The 24089-nt window shown below is 38.5% G+C and overlaps 3 protein-coding genes and 1 pseudogene across 5 annotated transcripts; 2 read left to right on the top strand and 2 right to left on the bottom strand.

Annotated features, from left to right (window-relative positions):
* The first annotated feature begins 490 nt into the window (after window positions 1-490).
* Window positions 491-1549, top strand: LOC141825917 (protein BIG GRAIN 1-like; annotated as a pseudogene).
* Window positions 1550-5165: 3616 nt separating this feature from the next.
* LOC141828126 (uncharacterized) lies at window positions 5166-9506 on the top strand. The gene is made up of 8 exons (XM_074715496.1): window positions 5166-5508; window positions 5628-5733; window positions 6026-6118; window positions 6205-6400; window positions 6511-6686; window positions 6846-7090; window positions 7590-7777; window positions 8891-9506. The coding sequence occupies exons 1-8, from the start codon at window positions 5166-5168 to the stop codon at window positions 9059-9061; spliced, it is 1518 nt and encodes a 505-aa protein (XP_074571597.1). The 3' UTR covers window positions 9062-9506.
* A 2940-nt stretch (window positions 9507-12446) lies between these two features.
* On the bottom strand, window positions 12447-18725 carry LOC141828209 (uncharacterized). Its single transcript, XM_074715587.1, has 8 exons — window positions 18365-18725; window positions 17445-17789; window positions 16929-17188; window positions 16426-16567; window positions 15882-16253; window positions 15612-15743; window positions 15026-15154; window positions 12447-14897 (listed from the first exon to the last, which is right to left on the bottom strand). Exons 1-8 carry the CDS (start codon window positions 18476-18478, stop codon window positions 12657-12659), a joined length of 3735 nt encoding a protein of 1244 aa, XP_074571688.1. The 5' UTR covers window positions 18479-18725; the 3' UTR covers window positions 12447-12656.
* Window positions 18726-20040: 1315 nt separating this feature from the next.
* LOC141826829 (translocase of chloroplast 34, chloroplastic-like) lies at window positions 20041-23887 on the bottom strand. Of its 3 annotated transcripts, XM_074714134.1 has the most exons (9): window positions 23756-23887; window positions 23461-23570; window positions 23262-23369; window positions 23061-23185; window positions 21714-21978; window positions 20727-20795; window positions 20469-20630; window positions 20252-20381; window positions 20041-20172 (listed from the first exon to the last, which is right to left on the bottom strand). In XM_074714134.1, the coding sequence occupies exons 2-8, from the start codon at window positions 23557-23559 to the stop codon at window positions 20280-20282; spliced, it is 930 nt and encodes a 309-aa protein (XP_074570235.1). In that variant the 5' UTR covers window positions 23560-23570; window positions 23756-23887; the 3' UTR covers window positions 20041-20172; window positions 20252-20279. The 3 variants fall into 3 exon arrangements, with proteins under 3 accessions (XP_074570235.1, XP_074570234.1, XP_074570233.1); XM_074714133.1 differs by having other exon boundaries at window positions 20041-20381; window positions 23461-23562; XM_074714132.1 differs by having other exon boundaries at window positions 20041-20381.
* Between the last annotated feature and the right edge of the window lie 202 nt (window positions 23888-24089).

Below are 24089 nucleotides of genomic sequence, written 5' to 3' on the forward strand. Positions count from 1 at the left end.
CCTAGAACTAAAGACAGAAGGGAATGACCGTTGCTTCCTTACTTGGTAGGAAGGGCTTGGTATCCATTGAAAGAACATATTAATGTGCTTCCCAACCTTTATCCAAATCCCCAGCCATCGTTTGAGTCGCGCCAACCCCACGAGTCTACCTTAAGTGCCATTGGAGCAGAGACAACACGAGGAACGAATCTTAACGGTGGAATAGGAGTAGCAATGAAATAAGCTTACCGAGCGGGCGAGGATCCGATATCGGAAGCCCTCCGATCATGGGCAACATCGGAGCTGATCGGACGGACCACAGCTTCTTGGGACCCACATCGGAGAGAGAGAACATAAAAAGAAAAAAAGAGATCGCCATGTCAGCACGCGCACGCGCGCGAGAGGCTTCATAGGGCAGAGAGCATCACCTTCCACTTCTGCTCCTCTTCTCTCTTTCTTTCTCCTGCGAAAGAAATCGGAGGAGAAACCAAAAAAGGGAAGGGGAAATCATTTCGTCGTTGAAGTAATGGAGCGATGGGGGAAGGAGCGGCCGCGGCGCGGCGGCGAGAGCCCATCCTTCTCCTCCACCTTGCTCGACGTCATCTATCGCTCCATCGACGAGTCCGATGCCGGCGGAGCGCCCGAACCATCCCCTGTCGCTGCCCCGCGCCGGCCGCTTCCGCCCTCGAAGGTGAGGACGCTGACCCGACCCCGCGGCCTCCCGCACATCTCCGCATCCAGCTCCTCCGATAACTCCAGCTTCGGCGGGTTCTCCTCTTCCTCCGAACCCGACTCGTCCGCGAGCCGCCGCGCCGCCCGGATACGGCCGATCCGCACCCTCCCTCCGCCGTCTCGCTCCGCCGGCGCGCCCCCCTCCTCCTCCGCCTCCCCGGCCGACGCAGCGCGCTCCTTCGCCGCCGGCGAAGCGCCCACCGCGGGAGGGCTAGGTCGGGCTCGATCCGGAGCAAGCTGCGCGATCTGGGGCGATCCAAGGCGCCGGCGTCCCCGGGGTCCCGCTTCGTCAGCCTCCTCAACTCCCTCTTCGCCAACGCCGCGGGGAAGCAGAGGAAATCGAAACCCTCGACCGTCGACGACTCGACATGCTACGCGGCGTCGACTCGATCCCGGCCGTGCCTCGTGAAGACGCCGTTGCCGAGGCAGAGGCCGGCCTCGGATGACGAGGGCGTCAAGAGATCGGTGAGGTTCCACCCGGTGAGCGTGATCATGGGTGAGGAAGCCCTCCCGCGCGGCAAGAATATTCCTTACGCGGGCGAACGTGTGGCGGCGGCGAGGGCGGAGGATCAGAGGCGGCTGGCCGCAGTGGCGGAGGATTGCGAGGGAGGAGGAGGCGAGGAGGAAAGTGGAGAAGATGCTGAGGTGTTTGGAAGTCGAAGAAGAAGAGGATGAAGACGAGATGAGCGATTTGAGCTCCGATCTATTTGAACTGGAGAATCTTACGATTAACGGCGCCGGCGCCGGCGGTGGTGGCGGTTATAGAGACGAGCTACCGGTGTACAAGACAACGCATCCAGGTACCGCTTTTTCTCGTGGCATTGTCCAATGATAATTATGAAAATTTGGGGTGCTAAATGTTAATCTTGCTACCGTTGGTGTTGATTTATAAAAGTTATATTGTGACGGGAATTGCGTTAAATTTTAAAATTAAAATTAAATCCTGATCATAGATTGAATGGATGATTGTGATTGAATGGGTGATTGTGATTGAACAGTATCACAAATTTGTGACGGGAATATGTTGTAACAAGTAGCATCACTCTTTATAAAAATGGAGGATGGAAGAGAGATTTCAAATTCCTGCCATATTAAGGGGGTGTTTGGTTTTAAGTTGTATTTTTTCAACGGAAAGTTGGGGTTAAAATATGTAAATGTATCCATCTAAATCCAAACACCCATTATTTGTCCATTGCACAAATTTCAAAAACTCAATGGAACATTTACATATGGAAAACCTAAAACCAAACACCCCTTAAATGTCTCATCCTAATCTACTGAACATTTACATATTTGAATTTCGATCATCCAAAATTTAGAATTTTGTTAAACAAAATGATAATTTGTGACCTAAGGTGTGGTTTTTTTTTAATCTTTCATCTCTGTTGTTCACCTTTCTTGAGTTCATGAGTCAAAAGAAAATCATGGGAATTAATTCCATGATGGCTGGGCCATCCAATCCGTCTTATCTTGCATTTTCTTTTTTGAAAAAAAAAAATTCTGATCACTCTTTATAAATATTCCTTCAATTTATATGATGCCCTTTTCGCAATATATATTTATTATATATTTTTCAGGTGATGACATTTCACAAGGCTCTTGTTTTAAAATTATTTTAAAACAATTAGTGACATAGTTCAAGCTTTCCCCAGCTCCTTTTCATCAATGGACTCCTGATGTATATGAAGAAGTGTGGTTAGTTCTATTTCTGAGATGTTTAGTCAAAACTCCGACAAATTCTTAGCATCTTTTATCAAAAATTTATTAGGATCTTTTTTTTCAAATAACAATTAAAGTAAAGCAGAGTCAGGAACGACGAATCTCTTTATGATAAACAGATCCATTTTGCAAGTTCGTTATTACAGGTAGTCCCTACAAATGATCGGACTAATGACGTATACAATGTTTAAATTATCAATGTAGATGTTACATAGTTGGTTATCCTCCTTTAGAGACTACGAGTGTAATAAAAGCATCCGTTGACAAAAGAATGGCTATTGAGAATGAATCAAATCATATGGTTCTATTTCTCAATCTTTCTAACTTACTTCTACGGAACCAAGGTGAGTACTCCCCTAGGATGTCGGTGGTCAAACACTCCTTTAATAAAAAAAATTAACTAGGTCGGCCCGGCCCATCCAAACCTAGGCCGGCCCGGCCCACATCCTCTATTAATCATAGATTATTATGGATATATCAATTAGCCAATCTTGTTTTAAAATCATGTTTATGTATATTTTTACGTCATTTTTGTTCTTTTTCTTTCCTTTTGCAGGACACTTTTACTAGAGTCGGAAAAACACTCGCTCTAATCCTAAAGATTTTTTTCCTCACTTTTTTTTTCTCCATTTTACAAGACTTCTCGTTGTTCATCTCCTCTAATCCCAAAGGAAATTTCGCTTTTTTCCCTCCATTTCGACAGTTTTGAAGAGGTCGGCGGCCTCGTTCCTTGGGATATCTCATCCTTCTTGCTTTATCTTTTCCATTTATTCCTTCTCTTTTCTTTTAAAGTTGCAATATATATGCAGAAAATACAGAGACCGACTGGAAAAAGAGAGAAGAATTAATATCCAAAGCGTTCGCTTTGATTCTCTTTTGCTTTTTTTTTTTTGTTTTCTGATTGTTTCTTTATTTTCTTCCTTTGGTGATGCCTCTGACAATTTGAGATTCATAAGGTAGACAGAGGTAGAAGCTGGAAGTAACGTGCGTGAGGAAGGGAACTGCTCTGAAGTTATAATTTTGTATTCTTTATTTTAAAAAAAGAGGGATTTTTGAAAATTATTTAAACCTTCTATAGTAGATATCTAGTCCGGACTAAATCAGTAGGATCAATGGCAGAGTTAAGATTTATAATCAGCCTTAGCCCTTCGGACTAATACTGTAATAATTTTGCTCATCAACCGGAATCAAAGCAATTTTCTATCAAAATCATAACAAATCTTTGAACATATCCCGAGTTGAAGCCTAGGTACATTTGTACCTAGCTCCGCTCTTTAATAGGATGCATCTACATGGCCCAATCTCAAGTTATAACCCTCAGCTTGAGTGTCAAACAGTTGTTCAATTGTCTGTGTCCGAGTGGGTTGCGAGCATCGAACAATTGCTTGTGTTCGAGTAGCCAAGCGCCTATCTGTCGAATGTTGAGTGGGTTGCATTCCCGAACATTAGAATGCCTAAGCATTTTGAGCGCTGAAAGCTCGATCACCCCAAGTGATTGAGCACCCGAGTGTCAAACTGTCGTGCGTCCAAGTGTCGAGTGGCTGAACGTCGAACAATTACTCGAGTGCTGAGTTATTGAATGCCTGCCTATTGATTAGTCAAGCACCGAACAACTACTTGAGTGCCAAGTGACCAAATGCTTGCCTATTGAGTGGTTGAGTATCGAACGACTACTCGAGTGGTGAATGTTCGCCTATCGACTATCGAGTATCGAATGGCTAAATGCTCAAGTGTTAAACTACTGAGCACCTGAATGGTTGAGTGGCCCGAGGGCCAAACACCACCTATTGAGTGTCAAGTGGTTGAGCATCCAATGTCAAACTCCTAAGCACCCGAATGGTTGAGTGGCCCGCGGGTTAAACATCACCTATTGAGTGTCAAGTGGTTGAGCATCCCAAGTTCAAATGGGTTGCACTTCCTATATTATGGTTATTTAGACGCAACAGTTATTATAGTGTCCATTGTAAAAGAGTGCACCTTTTAGTAAAGATAAAAAAGATACGTCCTTTGGGAAGAGATAAGAGTCCTGAGATTTGCCTTAGCTCCCTTCTAATCTTCTTCTAACAACTGTTCGAAGATTATCCTAATCCCAATTCGACAATCCACCTCTTCCTCATCGTTGACTCATCATTTTGTTAGTGCCACTCATCTATCCGAGCTCTCCGTATGTCACCAGTTCATCGCTCGATCTCAATCGGATCACCCTCTAAAGTTAAATTGTTCCCGGGGTAAAGGTGCAACGGTATGATATCCGAGTATGACCCAGGGACTCACGGTTCGATCTCCAACTATGGCGTATTTGTAAGAATTTTCTTCCAAATGTGAACACAATCAAAGGATGCTGGGCATTTGGATTGGCCGCCGTATGCGCTTCCCGATTTATCCTGGTGGTCGGTGGAAAACTTTTCTTCAGTCACCCCCAAGGATTGAGTCCATGAGACTAACTGAGATTTATTATTATTATTTTTGTTAAAATGTCAAATGAATCATTTAGTGGTAATTAAAAAAGTATGAAATGAATATTTTGATCTAACAAATTAAAATTTTTAGAGGGATATTTAAGCATTAACTAAACATTGGAGGGGTTTTAAAAAAATTAATAAAATGAGAGGAGCATGTTGAAAATTATAGTTGGATTCGACGGCGCTCGCTGAGTCCCGGCTCGGTCGAACTGAGCCCGTCGAGTAACGAGCGAACAACCAGATCGAAGGTAGCTCGATCTCGGTTTCGACGCCATGCCGATGGCGAAGAAGGACGATGAGAGAGCGGCGGAGCGCTTCCTGATCCGCGTTGCGCTCCTGTCGAGGCTCATCCTTCTGACTCTGATCGCCTTCTGGCGCCTTCTCTTCGCCCCCTATGACACATCCGCCTCCCTCAACCCTAGCTGCCTCACTACCACTGCCCGTGACCAACCGCCGGAAGCCGTCCTTTGGCCCCGGGTAGGGGCAGCGATTGAGGCCAGCGTCGTCTGGGACGGTGTCTTCTTCCTCCGGATCGCGCAGTGCGGCTACGAGTACGAACACGCGTATGCCTTCCTCCCGCTTCTTCCCGCCTGCATCGTCCTACTTTCTCGATCCGGTGAGCTAAAATTTGGATTTTTTTTTCTGCTTCTAACTCTTGACCTAGACTTTGATGCAAAGGAAATAGCTTTATCATGCTGTCCAATGACTTGTTTATTCCCTTTTCTCGGTTTGTAGTGTTTGCTCCTTTGGTACCAATCATTGGGTACAGAGCTGTGTTGGCGATATCAGGTTATCTGTTGAACAATCTTGCCTTTTTGCTTGCTGCAGTTTTCTTCTATAGGTAAGTTGGACTTGTTCATGATCACTTCTAAAATTTTGATTCTTCTTTTCTATAGGTGAGAAGTTTTTCTTGAGAATCTAAATGGATTTGTCATCATTCATCCATTCCTGTTTCTGTAGTCTTCGACGTAATAATCTACTTCAAGTATCTCAGAGATCTTTAATTTAAAACTAGTTTTCTTCCGTAGGCATTTGATTTACTTGTTTTAACTATTAATTTTTTTATCTGTGCAATGTTAGTCGAACGAGACAAATTGTATTACGCTAACTATGCCTTTGCTACACGATTACAGGGTATCATTTATAGTCTTAAAAGACACAGCGTCTGCATTACGAGCATCAGTTTTGTTCTGCTTTAACCCAGCATCAATTTTTTATTCATCAATGTAATGCTCTTGTTCATGTGATCTTTCAGATTATTTTTCTTATTCTAGATTTTCCATTTGATTAATGATAGATATTTCCTTGACAGCTATTCAGAGAGTCTATATGCCTTATTTTCACTTGGGGGAATATACTATGTATTTTCTGGTGCAAATACTGTGGCGATCCTCCTGCTTGCACTCTCTGGTTCAGCTCGGTCAAATGGAGCACTTAATGCTGGTTATTTCTGTTTTCAGGCACTGAGACATGCTTATGATGCTACCATTCATAAAAAGAAGTTGCTGGTAAGATTGCTTTGCTGATGCTATTAAGTGACTGAGCCTCTCTTTGTGGATTTCATTAGTTTGTTGTAGCAGTGAATTTGATTTTTGCTATACTTATTTTCCTTAAGTAGGCAGCACAGGCAATTCTGATTGGAGCCATACAATCTATTTTAGTATTTGTGCCATTTCTGGCATTCCAAGCATATGGATACTTCACTATCTGCTTAGGTGGTAATTCAACTGATTCGAGGCCTTGGTGCAATGAGAAAGTCCCTCTTCTATATGGTTTCCTTCAAAGTCATTACTGGTATTTCTCCCTAAACTATTTCATGTATGTGTATCAACATTGGCCTCAAGAGTTTGTCCGAGGATTAATTTTTTTCTGCTTTAAATTATTTGCATCATTACTTACATTTTTTTTACTCTTGTTTTGGTGACTGAATCTTCTGCTTTTCGTTGATACTAGGGGAGTAGGTTTCCTCAGATATTTTCAAGTAAAACAGTTGCCTAATTTTCTTCTCGCTTCTCCGACTCTGTCTCTGGCCATTGGCTCGGTTATTCTTTACTCAAATTTACTATATGAAGCTTTTCAGCCATTACATATACACAAGAAAAATGATTTTACTCTTGTGCCAAAGTCAGTTGAAGCAAATAAAAGTTCAGATGCTCCCCATGCTTCAGCAAATGATATGTCTTATAATAATGGTCAAGGTATTAATTCTCAATTTTTTGAGCACTTGTAATCCCAGTTATGTGAGATATGCTGGTCGTTTAACTTAACTCTGTTAAATAACTATTGTACATGAAATAAAAGGGCTTTCATGTAGTTTTTAAATACTAGAATGTTTGTTTATCATGATTATACACTCTCTTTATGTTCGAACATCCATTGTCCGTTTACCCCTCCATGTAAACAGAAGTTTGAGTCTACAGAAGTGATAATTACCTTAACTTCTGGTACATAGGATAATTGATTATTTGATCAACCTTTTTCTTTTGTTACTTTTTTTCATCCATATATTTTGTGGTAGTTAATGAATGTTGGAGAACAAATTTTGCTAGTATAGTATGTAGATTTCACACTTCAGTCAAGGTGTAAGAGCAGCTGTAACTAGGCTTGTTTAATACTATAAGTTGCTTTTTGTATAAATTTTTTGTAATTAGTTTTTGCCCTCAGTGACAAGTCTTGCAATACTTGCAACTTGTACAGCTCAGAAGATGATTATGCGGAGAAAGCAGCAGCAAAGAAAACAGAAAATTTCAGAGTGTTCAGAAGATCATAATTCTCTTGATCAAATACTTCATTCAAAACAAGAAATTGACTTCGTCTTGGTTCTTCCTTTTATCTTGCATCTGGCCTTTCTGACATTCACAGCTTTCTTCGTGATGCATGTACAGGTCAGTTTATGTTTCATCAATACCTTCCGTTTAGCACTGTTAAGTTTGATGAAATGACTGCTCACATGAAAAAAGCTCAAGATGACAACCCAAGTAAAGCATGAATAGATGCTGTTTACTCATAGGAATAATTCCTTCTAGATTGACAAGGCAATAAAAACAGAACAACTATATTAAATTCATGCTAGCACTATTTAGATTTCACAAATCTAACAATATTAGACAACACTAGCTATTTGAATCTTAAAATTTCTTTATATATTATATCCCACAACTTACTAAAAGAAAGCCTTCCAACCCAAGCAACTGTTAATCTTAGTTTTCAATGTTATGTATATTGATATCCTTTTCATAAGATTTTGTACTCAATATTTTGTTTATTTCATGTATATTTGTTATCTAGGAATTTAAAATAATTGATTGAGAACTGGAGTATGCATGGTTTCTGGACTATATTGTGGTCATTCGTCTCGATGACCTGACCCCCAGTGTAGATAATGAAAATCTAAATTCTCACATCATAAATTGTGGATTTGGGGCCTTTGTAACAGTGTACCACAACTTGTGGTTAAGCATTTTGAGTTAATCCTCCAAGCTATTAAGTTTGAATATGATGCAAATTCAAGGAGAAATTGATAGGCTATTGCAAGAATAAATTCAAAGTGATTAAACTTGAAGGGGCTTCACAAGACTAGAAATAAAAGTTTAGATTCCAATTTTAAGTTTATGAATCAATAGTGTGGGAGACCAATAACCCTCTCACTGTGGTAATTGGATTAGGACAGATGGGCTCAATCACATGTGGGCTTATTCAATTGGTTATATCATTCAATTTACTGAGATTGCCAGGATAGGAATTTTAGATCAAGTTTACTAATCACTTGCCAAAAAACGAAGCTATCAGAGATGAGTCAGTTGGATACTTAGCAAATTTTCAGTTGTCTCTCTTCATCGAATTTCTAGACTACAACCTTCTCTTCCTATATATATATATATATATAAAGTCATCTTTTGGTTAATCCCATGTCATCATTGGCATGGACATGTGATATATTTCTTCTTTGCTAAATAGGGTTTGCTCCTCAAATGCCTAGAACATGTTTTCTCTTCCAGGTATCAACGCGCTTCTTGTCAGCCAGCCCTCCTATCTACTGGTTTGCATCTCACCTGTTAGTCTCAAACAGGATCAACTCCAGAAGAGTGGGCTGCTTGGTCTGTGCTTACTTTGTCAGTTATGTCCTCCTCGGCAGTTTGCTCTTTTCGAATTTTTATCCTTTCACTTGAGGAAGCAGCAGTACTCCAATGGCTTTCTTTGGATTTTATGTGCTCGACTGGTAATTTCCAACAGCTTTCGACACTGGAAATTATAGGTTCATATGAGGTATGGAGTAAATATCAAAAGGTGTTTTTATCATGACATTTCCATGTAGATTAGCCACTGGCAATCCATATTCAGTTTCGTGAGATTTTTTTTTTGTTTTATTATATTTGAAGTGACTAACAGGCTTTGTTGAATTTATGATTATGTTTAATTATTTCCCATTTATATGAAACATGTTCTAATTCCTGATCTAATGATCGGAAGAGCAATTTGTTGTTCTTAACGACCACCCTGGTTTCATCCGAATTGTTTAGGAACTTGCATAAAGCTTTTAGGAACCAGTTTAAAATTTTTGCTAGTGTGCTGTAATAACTGAATTTAATGCAACAGTAAAATTTCGTGTGTCAGATTATTTTTTTTTTCTGTAATAGTTGAGCTTGAACACTAATTGTTATAGATGTCACTTTCCCAAGTCATTATCTTTTTGTTTGCCGTACACTGAGACCTTGTTTTTTTTTTTTGTTTTTTGCGAAATTGCAATGTTGTCAGAATCGTTTCCAAACATTACAAATCCTTGGTAGTATGATAATCTAATAATATTGAAACTCTAAAAAGGTTATTTCATAATTTGGAAACCTTGATGATCATTTCCCCTTTTGTATGATTCGAATTTTCACATGAATCAATTCGATCAAAGTCTTTGTTTTGATGACTGATTTACGGGGATAGCAAATGGAAATGTGGGCAATGCTAAGAAATAATAAATTAGAATGCCAGACTATGATTGAGTAAACAAATCAAACATATGTTAATTATTAGCAAAGTTGTCAAGCAGATCAATTTATGACGGAACAAATTAACTCATTAAAAATCATCATATGGTATAGCGGAACAAACTAACCTACTAATTTGACGGATTAAAAAATCTCTAATCCATTCTAATCCAAGACGGATTGCAGATTACGGATTAGACGGACCTACCTATGAACCTGTCAAAAAATATAAAAAAAAAATTTAAATTTGAATTACAATTTAAATTAATAAAGTTGAAATATTTAAATTTGAATAATAATTTAGACGAATTAAACTCACTAATTCATTGAATTTTTTATTTTAATTTTAAAATTTAAAATAAATAAATAATTTTTCTCAACTCGCGAGCCAACTAAGTCCGCCGTAGACCAATTCACGCGAATCGTGAACCTAAATGAGTCAACTCATCTGAATTCATCTTAAAATGGATTGATAAAATTTCAATTCAATCTAACTAAATTGTTTGACAAAATGAGCCATCACAAATAAAGAATGGGTTCTAAAAAATAGGGAAAACTCTTATTTTCTTGTTGTTACTTGTTAGCCAGATCTATTTTGACTCCGAGTAGTATGAATTGTCACATGACCACATAAAACTATGATGTGTTACCTTATTAAATACAATGCTGTCAAAATACTTTAATAAGATATTTAAAAATAAAACATTATAGAATAAAATGTGCAAATCAGCATTTGTAGCTGCATTGTAATGAGCTTTTTGGTGAAACAACCGTGTCTCAATCAATATAAGATCACAGGAGAGGCACTCTGTCCAAAAGAATCCAAGTATTCTCTCAGAGTCAGTTTTGCATATGTGACTAAATCTCTGCCCGAATTCTCTATTCTTGAATTGTATCTCATGATTAAACCTTTGAATCCCTATTAACTTTGCATCAAGGGAATATCTGATGAAATAAACAAGCACTTCACCAACAAAATCAGAACTGGGAGGATCCAACTGAGATGTACCAACTGAATAAAACCAGCATCCTCACAAATATTCCAGAAGAGCTGATCAAAGACTTAAACATAATTGTGTTACCTCTAGCCAGGTAACCTGTCACTATATAACTCTTTGTACTCATTTACAGATATATGAAGCAAGCAATATTAGCAAATAACTCAATGTTTAAACAGAACCTGCTCGATACAACTCAAGCTTCAAACCTTTAATTTTAACTTAATCTTCCAGCAGCTCCAAGGATATCCAAGCATTCAAGAGGGAACCCAAATGGCTTATCAAGCTGCTGAGTCAATTCTATACCTTGTTTCTGATCTTTAAGAACAATAGATGATATTTTGTATCAGTAGAGGAATGTTTATAAAACAAAGAGAAAAAAAAAAAAGATAGAACAGTCATTGTGCGGTAATTAAATACTCAGGCAACTCCAGAATGATTCATAATCAAGAAAATGTTCTTTAACAGTAAATTTGTTTAGATATCGTGCACTGCATGCATGCTTTTAGTTTAAGGAATTCATTCAAACACATATCACGCTCAATCTCTGGAACTTTTCTTGAGATGCACAAGCCATATTCTTTTGTCTGAAGAAAAATTGAAAAAAAAATTAAAATACCAACAAAAGAACATATGCTCTAACTGACGAATTTTGGATGACTAATTTTTACGAACCTGAGAAGCACAATTAAGTAATACACGCTTCAACGTAGAAACAGTCTTCTTCTCCTTCATTTAGAGGATCCTCTATAGCGAGCAAAAACATGAAAGGATCTACAAGCGCACATGTTATTTCGAAAAAAAAACGACCAACAAATGCAACTAGGGTTCCACTCCACCTAAGTGATCGCAAGCGGAAAAAAGGAGAATTTTGCGGATACAAAACAAAAATTGAGATTTCTCTCAACTAAACCACACAAACTGTAAATCCTAGAAAACTCGTGAGGATCAGAGAAAGCGATCAAACGACTGGATGTATACCACGGTCCCACACGATCAGTAGAGAAGTTGATCGCTGCAATTGACTAACTTGTAGTTTTTCAATTTACTTCAAAATCCACAAGAATTCAGGAAATAAACATGCGAGTCTAAGAGAAGAAATGGAAGATGAAGTGTAAAATCGTGGGATCGACCGTGTGAAACTGCTAGAGTGTCGGATTCCACCTTTTGCAAAACAGAAGACGACTTTGTGTTCGGGAAGCGAGTATATACATATATATATATATATATATATATATATATATATATATATATATCAAATATAAAAAGGCTACCTGTGCAAAACAGAAGCTACCACTATATTCTTTGTTTCAGCATATATAACAAGATGGCAAAAGGCTAAGAAGTTGCATATCCAACACAAAGGGAGGAGAATAGATGGCAACCGAAAGAAGACTAGAAATAAAGTATTTGCGAAGGCTAAGAAAATAAAGTAATGCTGACACAACCAAAGCAAGCCCCCTGTAACAAATCTTGGCTCGCCGACAAAGTGTGAAGGAATTGCTCAAAGAACCTGAAGACAAGTAATAAATCAATTTTCATTTACCATGGAAAGCATATCTCAATTCAATACTGACTGGTCTGAAGGAAGAAACAGTAAAAACTATTATCACTCGAAGATTTCCTTTTTACAATCCGTAACAGGAAGCGCAAACTGGAAAACACCAACCAATGAGGATATGCTAAAACTTATAAGGAAGATTGGATTGTTTTATCATAGACTACAATTGATCACACCTTCACAACTAGAGCAGAGAAGCCTAAATAGCATGCTTACTTGAACTGCATCAAAAGAATGAAAATTTTGCATCATATCTAGAAGAAAACAAGCAATACTCTTCAACCTCTATTTCCTCTTTTGAGCAAGCCTGACCCTGAGTTGTTGATAAGTTGGAGACTATACCACCAGTGGTTTCATCTTTAAGAGGATGTGATTTTCCATTAAATCCAGCAGTATTTGCATCTACCGGACCGCCATAGTGAAATAAAGAAAAGGATGGATGTTCACTGTTTGGCTTGGCACAATGTTCACCAATGCCTTTTTCTGCAGACAAAGGTTTTGATGGCACTTGCCTATTTGAAACTGACCGCCGGTGGCCAATTGGTTCAATAAGAGAGTGTGATTGCTGAAACCCACAAGATTGGTCATGGCCCTTTTGTTCTTTAAAGGTTCCAAGATTCATTCTGTTAGTTGTTTGATACAATAATTCTTTGTTTGCATCAAAAACAGATAAGGCTACAGGTTGTACAGGACCGTAATGAATCGTGAAATCAGAATGCCTGTCTTTCCAAGGACGATATCCAAGATGATTTGGAAGCAAATAATGGTTAGCCTGGGGATATGTCATGAATCCATTACAAGCACATTGCCAAGGATCTAAGTTCCAGGTATGGTAGCCAAAGGCTGGAGAGTGGACATATGGCAGATTCATACTATGGTTTGCTCCTGGTAACATGTGTTTAATTGGAGGGGTCACATATCCAGGTTGTCCACTATAGGATTCACTGCCAGCAACTGAATTTTCTACTGGATAATCACATTCCAGACAGTTCTCAGATGGACATCCTGCAATAAAGCTTGAAAAAGAATCGTCGCCATTTGCCTTGCCCTTGTTATCTGGAAATTCATCTGACAATCTTTGGAAGAAATCATTATTGGGTATTGATGCATCTCCACCACAAGATTGTTGGGAAGCATCTTCTGAATCTGAAGTTACTGATGACTCTGCATTTTGCCCACTTGAAGAGCTAGTACTGCTATCTCCTTCACTAGGACATGAAAAACAGTTATCTGAACTAGAAGAGCTCCTTACTGGATCAGAAGAAGTGATTTTGGCAGGGCTGAGATCCTCCTCTGTATCATTCTTCAAATAATTCTCTTTCTTTCTTAAGGGACCAAGTTTATCCTGGCAAGCAACATCAGTACCAGTATCAATGTTGTCTAAATTATCATGGCAAACATGAGCATCACAACTCATCATAGTACCTAATTCTCCTGAACTTGTAGAATTGTTAGCCAAGCATACATCACTAACTGATTCAAGTGTGGTATGCTGCTGACAACCACTTTCACCTTTGACAAAACCTGCTGTCTGGGAGGGTTCCAAACATGTTATTGAGGTCAGTTGAGGATCAGAATGATTTCTAGATACCTTTCTCTGTGCATCCAGTGGTTCCCAAACCTGCTTCCTGAAAATCTCTTTGCCTGGAGAATTAATAACATGTTTTCCTTTTGGAAACGAAAAATTATCATGTGAATAATAGCCACTACCATATTTAGCATTCTGATAGGACAACCTGGGCATATGCACTGCATACTCTGGTTTATTGGCAATCTTTATCTCCTTCCCTAGTCTACCCATTGAAACAAATCTATCTTGATCTCTCTCCTTTTGGGGATTGCAACTTCTATGATTATGCTTTGCAAACCTTTCTTTTGAGGGTCTGTGCAAACTATTTGTGCCTCTGCCTCTGGAGGAACACAAATGAATGCCAGCTTTATCTTGCTGATTACTAATTTCTTTAGCATTATAGCAACAGCGCCTACCAAACCAGTTGGATGCCTGACCTAAAAGGTAATTTTTCCTTGGTCTTGGTTTCCGTCCTGATGATTTTGAATATTCACATGCAGAAGAAGTTTCATTATTAACATGAAGGTTTCCATCAATATCAGATTGGTGTTCTACAGTTTCATGATTCACAGTGACAGTCACACCTGAGGACTTCTCATCCATATTATCAAGAGAATCAGGGTTTTGAATAATAGAACTATCAACGTCTTCATCAACAGAATCCCCATGATGCAAAATGATAAGTGATTCATCATGAGAACTGATAGATGATATACTTGAGTCTGCAGGCAAAGAATCATGTGACTTTGATTCAGTAAGCTTCTTTTCCTTCTCCCTACCTTTTTCTTTTAGCCTCTCTTTTCTTCTAAGCTTCTTTTCCCGTTCTTTTGTTTTTTTCCTCTCCTTGCGTTCTTCTTCTTCACGTTTCTCTTTCTCTTCTTCCTCAAGGAGTTTAGTCTGAGAAATAATTAATAAGTTCAGATATAAGACCCTGGAAATTTGCTGTTTTTGAGCCTTGCAGTATTTGGTAACATAAAAAAAGATCTGAAATTTTAACAATCAAAGATCCAGGAACAAAGAATTACCTGTTTTTCTAAAGTAATAACTTCTTTGCAACCAACATGAAGGCGCTCTTCAAGCAATTTTAGGGCAAGGCAAACAAATATACAGTGTGCATTTTGTCGTGTTGTACCTTCTCTGAATGCTTTTTCAACCTGGAAGAATGTCATTAATTAGACAAAGAAGTTTACAACTGTTTGTGATTTAAAAGCTAAATGTTTTAAATTTAGATCTGGTAAGACTATTATTATGAACAATAGATTTCAAAATACGGAACTCATTTCACAATCAGAACCATAGCTGGGTGCCAGGTGGCGTGCCAAATTTCATGCAGCAAAGGGTTGTCCCAACAAATTGAAGTGTGGTAAATCATGCTAGATATATTTTTAAAATATACCAGTATCGTCTATATTTAGAGCCTTGAGAGTTATAATAGTCACCTTGTGCTTTATCAACTATATTTAGAATTGCATACCAGGAAATCATGAATTGTTGACATCAGAAATAAGTTTCAGTGATAACAACTAACTTATATGTATAATTAATTGCAACAAGTAAAAGATAAATGAACCCAATTGCAGAAATGCTGATATAATAATAAGTCAGAGGCACCTGTTCTTTGAATATAACAGTTGCAGCATCTAGAAGAAACTCCCTAGCCAATTCAGGACTCTTAGCATGCTTCTGTGATTGGGAACTATCTCTGTCAAGCTCATTTCCATCTTTCTCCATTGCATCATCATCCTGTTTTGTAAATTAATTAAGCAACAAAAAAATAGTAACAGTAAAATTCAAACAATTTCATGAGTAGCAGCTCAAATGATCCCTTCAATGACTGCATTATCCTTATGATTATGAACAATAATTTCTGGTGGCAAATACCTCTTCTTCATCAGCTTCCTCAGCATGTTCGAAGAAATTTCTAATGTTATCCCCTTCAGTTATTGTAACAAAACCATCACCTACTATGAGCCTGTGATGAACACAATCTTGTCCCTTAAGTCCATGAGCCTTTACAGAGAGTTCAGTGCAACGACCATCAAGTTTCCAAGCTCTAAGTGTGATATAGAAAGCATCAAAACCACCAAGATCAAGTCCAGTTACTTGGACCCTTCCATTCAAGCCAACATCTTCAAATCCTAAAATGTCAGTTTGTCCTTCTCCGGTGCCAATTGCCCATTCAAAATGGTGATAAGCTCCATCTGCATCAGTAAAAGACTGGTGCCAGTCAGCTTGAACAGTATCTTCCGTTACCTGAGTGGTGAATATATCGAGGCCATCTGTTAGTTTCCAAGTTGGATAACAGTCTTTGTGACAGACCTTGCTAGATTTGACATGTCAACATTAACACAGCAAAAAAAAAAAAACCAAAGGAAGACACTAAATATTATGGTATTAACAACAGATAATTCTAGCAAAATCAAACCTGATATTGGAAAGCTGAATCTGCAACACAGAACCATCTAGTGCAACAAGGCTCCTTGTGCAATCGCTTCAACTCCTTTAACTCCTTGAATTCACGAATGACATTTCTTCTACAATCTCTGCAAAACTTCTTGCTGTCAAACCTGCAACATTCAAATTGTGTTTTACAACCATAGTAACTGAATATTTGATGGCCTTATTAAGTAATTGCAATTTAGTTAATAAATTTAAATATCATTTAACAATATAATCCTACATGAAGTTCAATAGCAAAATAAAATACATGTAGCCAACTCAAATAGTTGGTACTCACAGCTTGAGCTTGTTGCAGTATTACTACATAAATATTAGAAACAACAATTTCTGAAGTTAGGTGGCTAATTTTTGGCAAACTACAGAGAGTAAAAAATGGCTCATTTTCAACCCAAACCTTGCCATGTAAGACTAACCAGGTTTTTTTTTTTCAAATATTAGTAGAATATCACACTTTACTCTAAGTTTCACCTGTACATAAGTCTCTCAATAAAATCCTCTTCCTTCATCCGCAACAGTGATAATCTGGTTTCCTCACCTAAAGCGGACCAGAAGTCCACAAGTGTCTCACAAGAAAGCCGTGCAGTATGCAAAGCACAGGTCTCTCTGGATCCATGTCCTTTACCATAATTAGCCATCCCTTGGCTTATCCAACCCCTTGCTCCACCTCCACAAGCATCAGGATAAAGTAATTCACGTTCATGTTCCCTAACTCGAGCACTGTCAAACACCTACAGAATAACAAAAAAAAAAGTGAAAACCTTCAAGAAAACAGCAATCAGGAAAAGGAAAAGGATTGTAAGGTTGGTTCAATTTTGAAAACAATAATGCATTTAGAGACTTAAGTATCTAAATGGATAGGAAGGCATGAGGAGAAAAAAGCAAAAAACAAATATAAAGAGTATAAAATGAAAAGTATGAGAATTTCAGTTGGGATTGAGCCATGGCGTTTCTTGAGATATGATGATCATAGCAAGAACAACTTACTTTTTGGAGCGACTTCAGTGACCTTGCCCTTACAAAGCAGTCAAGAACTGTGATAGGGCCATGCTTAGTTGTTGTCAGACCACCCCAAGGATGTGACGATGGATCCTGTACCTCGTCTACGTCACTACGGCCCTGAGACTGGCAATTCCCAGCTCTATCTGAAAGTTGAAAATCAGAACCTCCCTGTTGCATTGACTTCCCATAGTTTATAATCTGTGAGAAGGCTTCCAGAAGCAATCCATTGCATCTTGAACAGTAGAGGTTCCTCCTAGCATGTTCAAATAAAGCCTGCTTATCGAGCCTCAGGAACTCCTTTCGTGCCTGAAGGGATAGCTCGCTCCAGAACTAATTCATTTACATTGTCAACAAGATTAATGTTTGCCATATTAAATCATTTACAAGATACAAAAATGACTACAAAAACCAAGCACCCCAACTGTGAGAATAAGCGAAACAAAATGTCATTCACGGATAGACATCCATATGAACAGCATTTGAATTAGAAATTTGCCATTGTACATACACTAATCAACAAAACCTAGACTTCTGGAACCAAATTCGCTTGTCAGATGTCAAAAACCAATACATGCAATAAACGAAAATCACTGAATGTTGCTACAAATTTACGACTCACAAGATGCATACATTGAACAAAGCCTGCGTCAACGTTTCACAAATCCAAACGAAATAGCGAACAAAGCATATTATGGAAAATATTAGAAGTACTGATACATTCTGGCTGAAATTCGATTGAAACGAAATGTTTCCATTATAAATAAACTAACGGATCTAGAACCAAAAAAATGGATACCGAACCTCCAAGAAAGAAGGGAAAAAAAGGAAATTCCAAATCAAGAACTACGCAGAACACCGGAACGAAACCGAATCAAGAAACTAGATCAATCCATCCCGCCGATTACCTTCTCAAGCTGGTCGAATGAGATGCTATCGCGGTGCCTGGACCAGATGCTGTCACGCGACGGGGATCGGGCGGGCTCGGAGAATTCAGCGCATCTCATCAAGAGTCCAGGCATCTTCTATCACCCTGCCCACGCTCTCACTCCCGTCAGCGACAAAGCCTCGCAGATCCGGAGTTTGCCATCCGCCGAGGCGCGGAGATTGACGACGAAGCGGAGTCGAGGCCGGCGATCGGTGGGACGTCGGATGGAGATCGGATCGATCGGACTGGAATCTCGGAGGCGGCGGGAGCAATCGGAATCGGATGGGAGAAGGGGGGTAACGAGGGGGCGGAATGCGATGGACGGCGCGGGGGCGTCTGCTGATGCGATCAGATCTCGTCCCTTTTTTTAATTCCGCATTATTCCGGTCGTTGCGTTAAATAGGCAGGTGGAAAATCCATGCTGATTAGCATCCGTAGGGACGAGTTAGTAATACGTAATATATTGAAGGGGTTTCCTAAAAGGACAGACCAGTAAACGATGCCCGTCAGATGCATGGAGCCGCACGGATTTTGACGCGTTCTTCGTGCCGCGAAGGCGGGCCCGACTGAAGGTCGGGAAGGCCGCGAGATTTGAGGGGGTGTTTTGGAAAAAGATAATTAAAAGTGATGCCATCATGTCGTTCATTGGCTACATGCGATTGTGAATAAATAAACAATACATTTTTTTCGTGAAAATAAATTATATCTGTGTAATTCAAAATTAATTAATTTAAATGGGCAGAAAGAAACATGAAAAAAAAAAAAAAGAAGGAAGATTTATCTGGAAACCCTAAATGCAGATGCAGCTGATCATTTTGCATCTTAAAATTGATCCATTTCATACAATGGGAATCCATGAAATTGGTAGGGACAGATTCCTTACGGTTTAATCCCAATAATCTCAATCTCCATCGTTCACATTTATCACTTGTAGTAGTGTGTATTTATGGATTACAAACATCGGCAAGAATACAAATGGAAGTTGAGGAAGATTGACCGATGGCAGCACAAAAGAAGTGTGTAACTCCATTACTACATCTACTGGAACTCCTGATCTCTAAGTCGAACAGTATATGTGACGAATCATCTCCGAGACATAATTGAGTTAGCACGACGGAATAAACTTATTGAAGTGGACAAGTACCAGGGTATCAAGACAATGGAAATGAACTTACTTTTACAAAGATCAAATCTTAACGAAGCTAAGACGTATAACTAGTGCCATCAACAGTCAAATGTCCTCCTCAATGTGGTCAACTGCAGCTTCTTAATTTACCTCCTCATAGATGATCGTGAGACCGATCATGTAGAGCCACTGGAACATGTATTGAAGATACGTAGTATTGGGTCTTAAATTCAAAGGTGATGTGGAAAAGGTGAACCATGTGCTATAGCTAACAAAGATTATGCAGAGTAGTTCACCTTTTTGACGTATGACTTGATGTTGCCCTTGCTCCATTATGCTCCATTATTTGATCAGAAAGATTCATAGCGCTATGCATCTTTCTACCACTGCAAGACTTCTCGTGTGATACATATTGTCCCCTTTGGTTTATGAAGATTATGAGACTTTGTATGAGAACACTCATTAAACCTAAGGACACAAGAAAAAACCAGAAGAATATTTTTGCCAAGCACTAGAGGGAACAAAATTCATTTCAAGGGCAGACTACATATCATCATTATGACTGCTTAGCAGTCCAAGGAAAAATAGACTAACAATACATGAAAAGCTGAAGGTGCATACAAGACCAAATTCTCAGGTAGTAAATGAATCCAACATTCCGCCTGAAACAATAATCTCATATTAAGTAGAGACAAGGAAATAATGAAAATACGAGGACAAGCAGCAGTATCAGTGTATCACATTCACAATAACCATGTCACTGATCGAGTCAGAATCTATCTGCCTTCTGCGATGTCTCCCAAGCTGGCCTATTTTCTGTTTCAATGTCTCTCTTGATAACCCGCTGAATACCTTTGATGACGAAGAAATACTGAAATATGAATGGTAAATATATGAGTTTTAACTTTCATGGTTAAATTCCATCTATGTCTACATTAGATTAATGTACAACGATGACCTGAAATGCTAGTATAAGAGGGATGAAGAACTTTCCCCTCTCGTTTGGGTTGGGGCCCTCAATCAGCTTCTGGTCGACTGTTATAGGCTTGCTCCCATTAGCAATTACTGTTGTGACTACTTCTACCAAATTTGGAATCCAAGCAGTACCACTAGGCAGAATCTACATCAATAATTGTCAAGTTACTTAGGAGTGGTCTTGACTTCAAGCGGTAAAAGATGAGGCAAGAGTCACAATAGGAAAACAAATTCAACATACCTTTTCTCCATCAGAATTGGTATTGCATCTCCCACTGTTTTCAACCAGGGCAACAGGAATAGGAGAATCCTATGAAGAGGAAAAAAAATTGAAAAATATCAAAGGATGTGATCCTTCACAGATGGCAGTAGCGCACGCAAAGTATGAAATGGTGCAAAAATGGCAGAACACTATAAGGATTCAGAATATTCATACTATCAGAAATCTAAAATATCTAAGTACAGATACTTGGACTAGTGACATCACAGAATGAGTTAGGCCAACTAAATATAACCAGAATAAAATCCTGAACAAATCCAAAGAAATCACATGTTGTCCAAACAGAGACAGACAGAAAAGCTTATACATACATCAAAGGAAAAGTACGGAAGCACATTGCTAGACTTGGAATCTTGCCGGCAGAGCTCGTACTAGTAACTACAACTATTGTTCTTGTTGGAAATCGAGTAGCAGCAAAACCACTGAAACAATTGCAAAATTTGGACGATGACATGAAATGCCCATGATGCTAAGTGTCATTGAAGACAGTCTATACTTGTTGGATAAGATATAAAATATATAACTATTCATTTGCTTTGAGTCAAACTGCTCAAATTGCATATGTAAAACAGTCCTCTTTAAAATTAAAAGAGGCAAGGCAAGATCAAACTGTTGGTATGGCACTAAATAATGTTAAATGATACAATTTCTCCAAGCAAACAAAATTCAGGTTAGCAACTGCCTGATATGAAGACAAAGATGGGAGGAACCATTCAAATCAGTGTTTTATTACCATGAAGCATTTTTAGATTAATTTTTTTAATGACTTTTACCATTTACAGAGAGGAATAAATAATATAAAGTAGAATGTAATCATTTAGGAGCCGATGAATATGTTACTGAACACTAAGTTCTGTAAATTTGTCAATATAGCATCAACACACAGTAGTAGTTACCAAGGAAAAAGGAAAGATTTTAAGACACATAAAAAAACTACAAACTTTATACCTCAAACTCTTGCTTCTTAATTCGAGCACCCAAGCGAATGCATTTCAAAAGTGTTTCAGATCGTCTGGTGAAGAATTCATCATAGCTCAAACCATCCGGTGGAGATAATTGTGCATGAGTTAAAACAACCAAGGACCTTTGCCAAATTTTCTTCCCAAATGTGTCAGTGATGGCTTTGATAACTTGCTTATCCAAATTATCCACTCTATATGCATCCAACCGGTCCACATATAGAAGAACATCAATAGTTTTGTTCAAGAGAAACCTGAATTGTTTTGGCGGAAACAATAAAAGCGATAAGTAGCTAAACACATGATGAGGATGTAAGCAAGTAACCAATAATCCTATCAGAATAAATCTTCTAATAAAAAAATTCAAAGAAAATGAAAATGGAGCGTCAATACAAGGAGAGGAGGTAGGTAGTTCATTATAGCAGCATCCTAAAAGGTGATCTAGGTGGACTCCTATACATATGTTGCAGGGGAGCCGACACATATAGCTTGCATACGTGGTCGTCCAATACAATTTGATTCAGTAGGCAGGGTCCAAGTGGCTGAATATGCACCATATGTGTCTGACCTCTAAGAAAAGCCATAAATATATACAAAGGTTCATTCCAAAAAAAATCTGAATCAAAGTAACTCAAATAGAAACACTAGTTTGTGCTAGAGACTCAAGAACAATGAGGACTTTTGTGATGTTTTTCTTTTCCTCATTTTTGGTTTGAGAACTTGTAAATGTTCAAGTTCAACATTTACTTTTCAAGGGTTGAATCATATGCATTTGATATGTTATTCTATATTACTATAGATTGTTGTTTATTATTTGTATTATATTGCATAATTATATTATTTATATAACATGATGGATAGGTTGATGCATACACTTCTGTTATATATTATATTCGTATTAATATAACTAATTTTAACATTTTTAAACATTAACAACATATGCCTCTGAATATGACACGTGCATATGAGAATGCAATGAGTCGAACACATCAACTCACATTTTCTTTTTAGAATCTTAATCATCTGCTTAGAAAAGATGAAAAACAATAGCAAATAGAAATAAGAACTGAACTAATGTCCTGATGGCAACAGGTTGCTCTGAGCTATGCATGTTATCTGCTATAGACATAATGCTATTATGGTTAAAGATAGTTCAAGAATTTAAATTTCAATTACTAGGAGAGGCCGAAAGCAGATTATAGATATTATCCTATAGAAAAATAATCAAAATATTGAGATTTCATTCTTCAAATCAAATGCGATTTGCAACTCATACACATTTAACCTACAAAATATAGTTTGTCTTGCTGGGTAATAACATTGATTGGGTGCACACCTTTTTATGATTTCAATAGCCTGTTCGTTCACATATCCACCTTCAACAAGCCCTGGAGTGTCTATGATATTCAACGTGAAACCTGCCCTAGTCCGAGAGCACATCATAGGTCTCAAACCCTCGGACTGCAAAAGCATAAAATAAATTGACAGTGTCCAGACAACTAATATTAAACCAGCATTGAAGCAAAAAAAGACAAACCTGAAAAGCACTAACAGTTGCCACCCTCTCCCCTAGGATGGAATTCAAAGTGGATGACTTCCCCACTCCGCCCTTTCCCATCAACAGAATTGTCAAGGTGCTTGCATTCTAGAGAAAACAAACAGAATTCAGAAATCAATCAAAAAGAGTAAAATAAAGGAGAATCCTCTATTAAAAAGTGATATTAAGAGAGAAGAACCTCTAGCTTCAGTTTTCCTAATAGTTCATGCAATTTGTTCTGCGTAGCAACAGGGAACTGCTGGATCCCAGTCCATTCACGAGCAACTTGCGCCGCCATAACCTATCGACCTACAGATTTCAGCCATCGACATGACACATATGAACCAAAAGGATGCAAAAAATTCCACCGGAAAAATTCTTCACGAGCAACAAAACTCAAAATAAGAATCCTCTTTTTTCCGTAAAAAAATTGCATATTCTAAATTAAGATTGCGAAGACAAAGCGAAAAAGGAAGAAAGATTGCAATTACTACCAGCGATTGAACTTCGGAAGAAAGTGCCGCGATGAAACCCCAACGAATCGAAGCCCAGAAAGGCCACGGTGGTCGGAGGAGATGCGAAGCGGAACCTCCGAGGGTTTTGCTCTGGGCTTGAAGGAGAGCGACGAGTAGCAGGAAAAAGGGTAGATAAGGTGCCGTGCGGAATCGGGACAAGAATAAAATAATAGGCCGAATTTAGCAATCTCCTTGAAGCCCACTTATTAAGTCAGCCCAAATAGACTAATAGAAAACGATACGGATTAATTTTAAAATAACTGAAAAATAAACTCTTCAACAAAAAAAAAAAATCCATCACTCCGACAATCTT

The sequence above is a fragment of the Curcuma longa genome, chromosome 4, assembly GCF_044706935.1.
Source record: "Curcuma longa cultivar G26 ecotype Majalengka, Jawa Barat chromosome 4, ITB_CL_G26_1.1, whole genome shotgun sequence".
In the NCBI taxonomy this organism is placed as follows: domain Eukaryota; kingdom Viridiplantae; phylum Streptophyta; class Magnoliopsida; order Zingiberales; family Zingiberaceae; genus Curcuma; species Curcuma longa.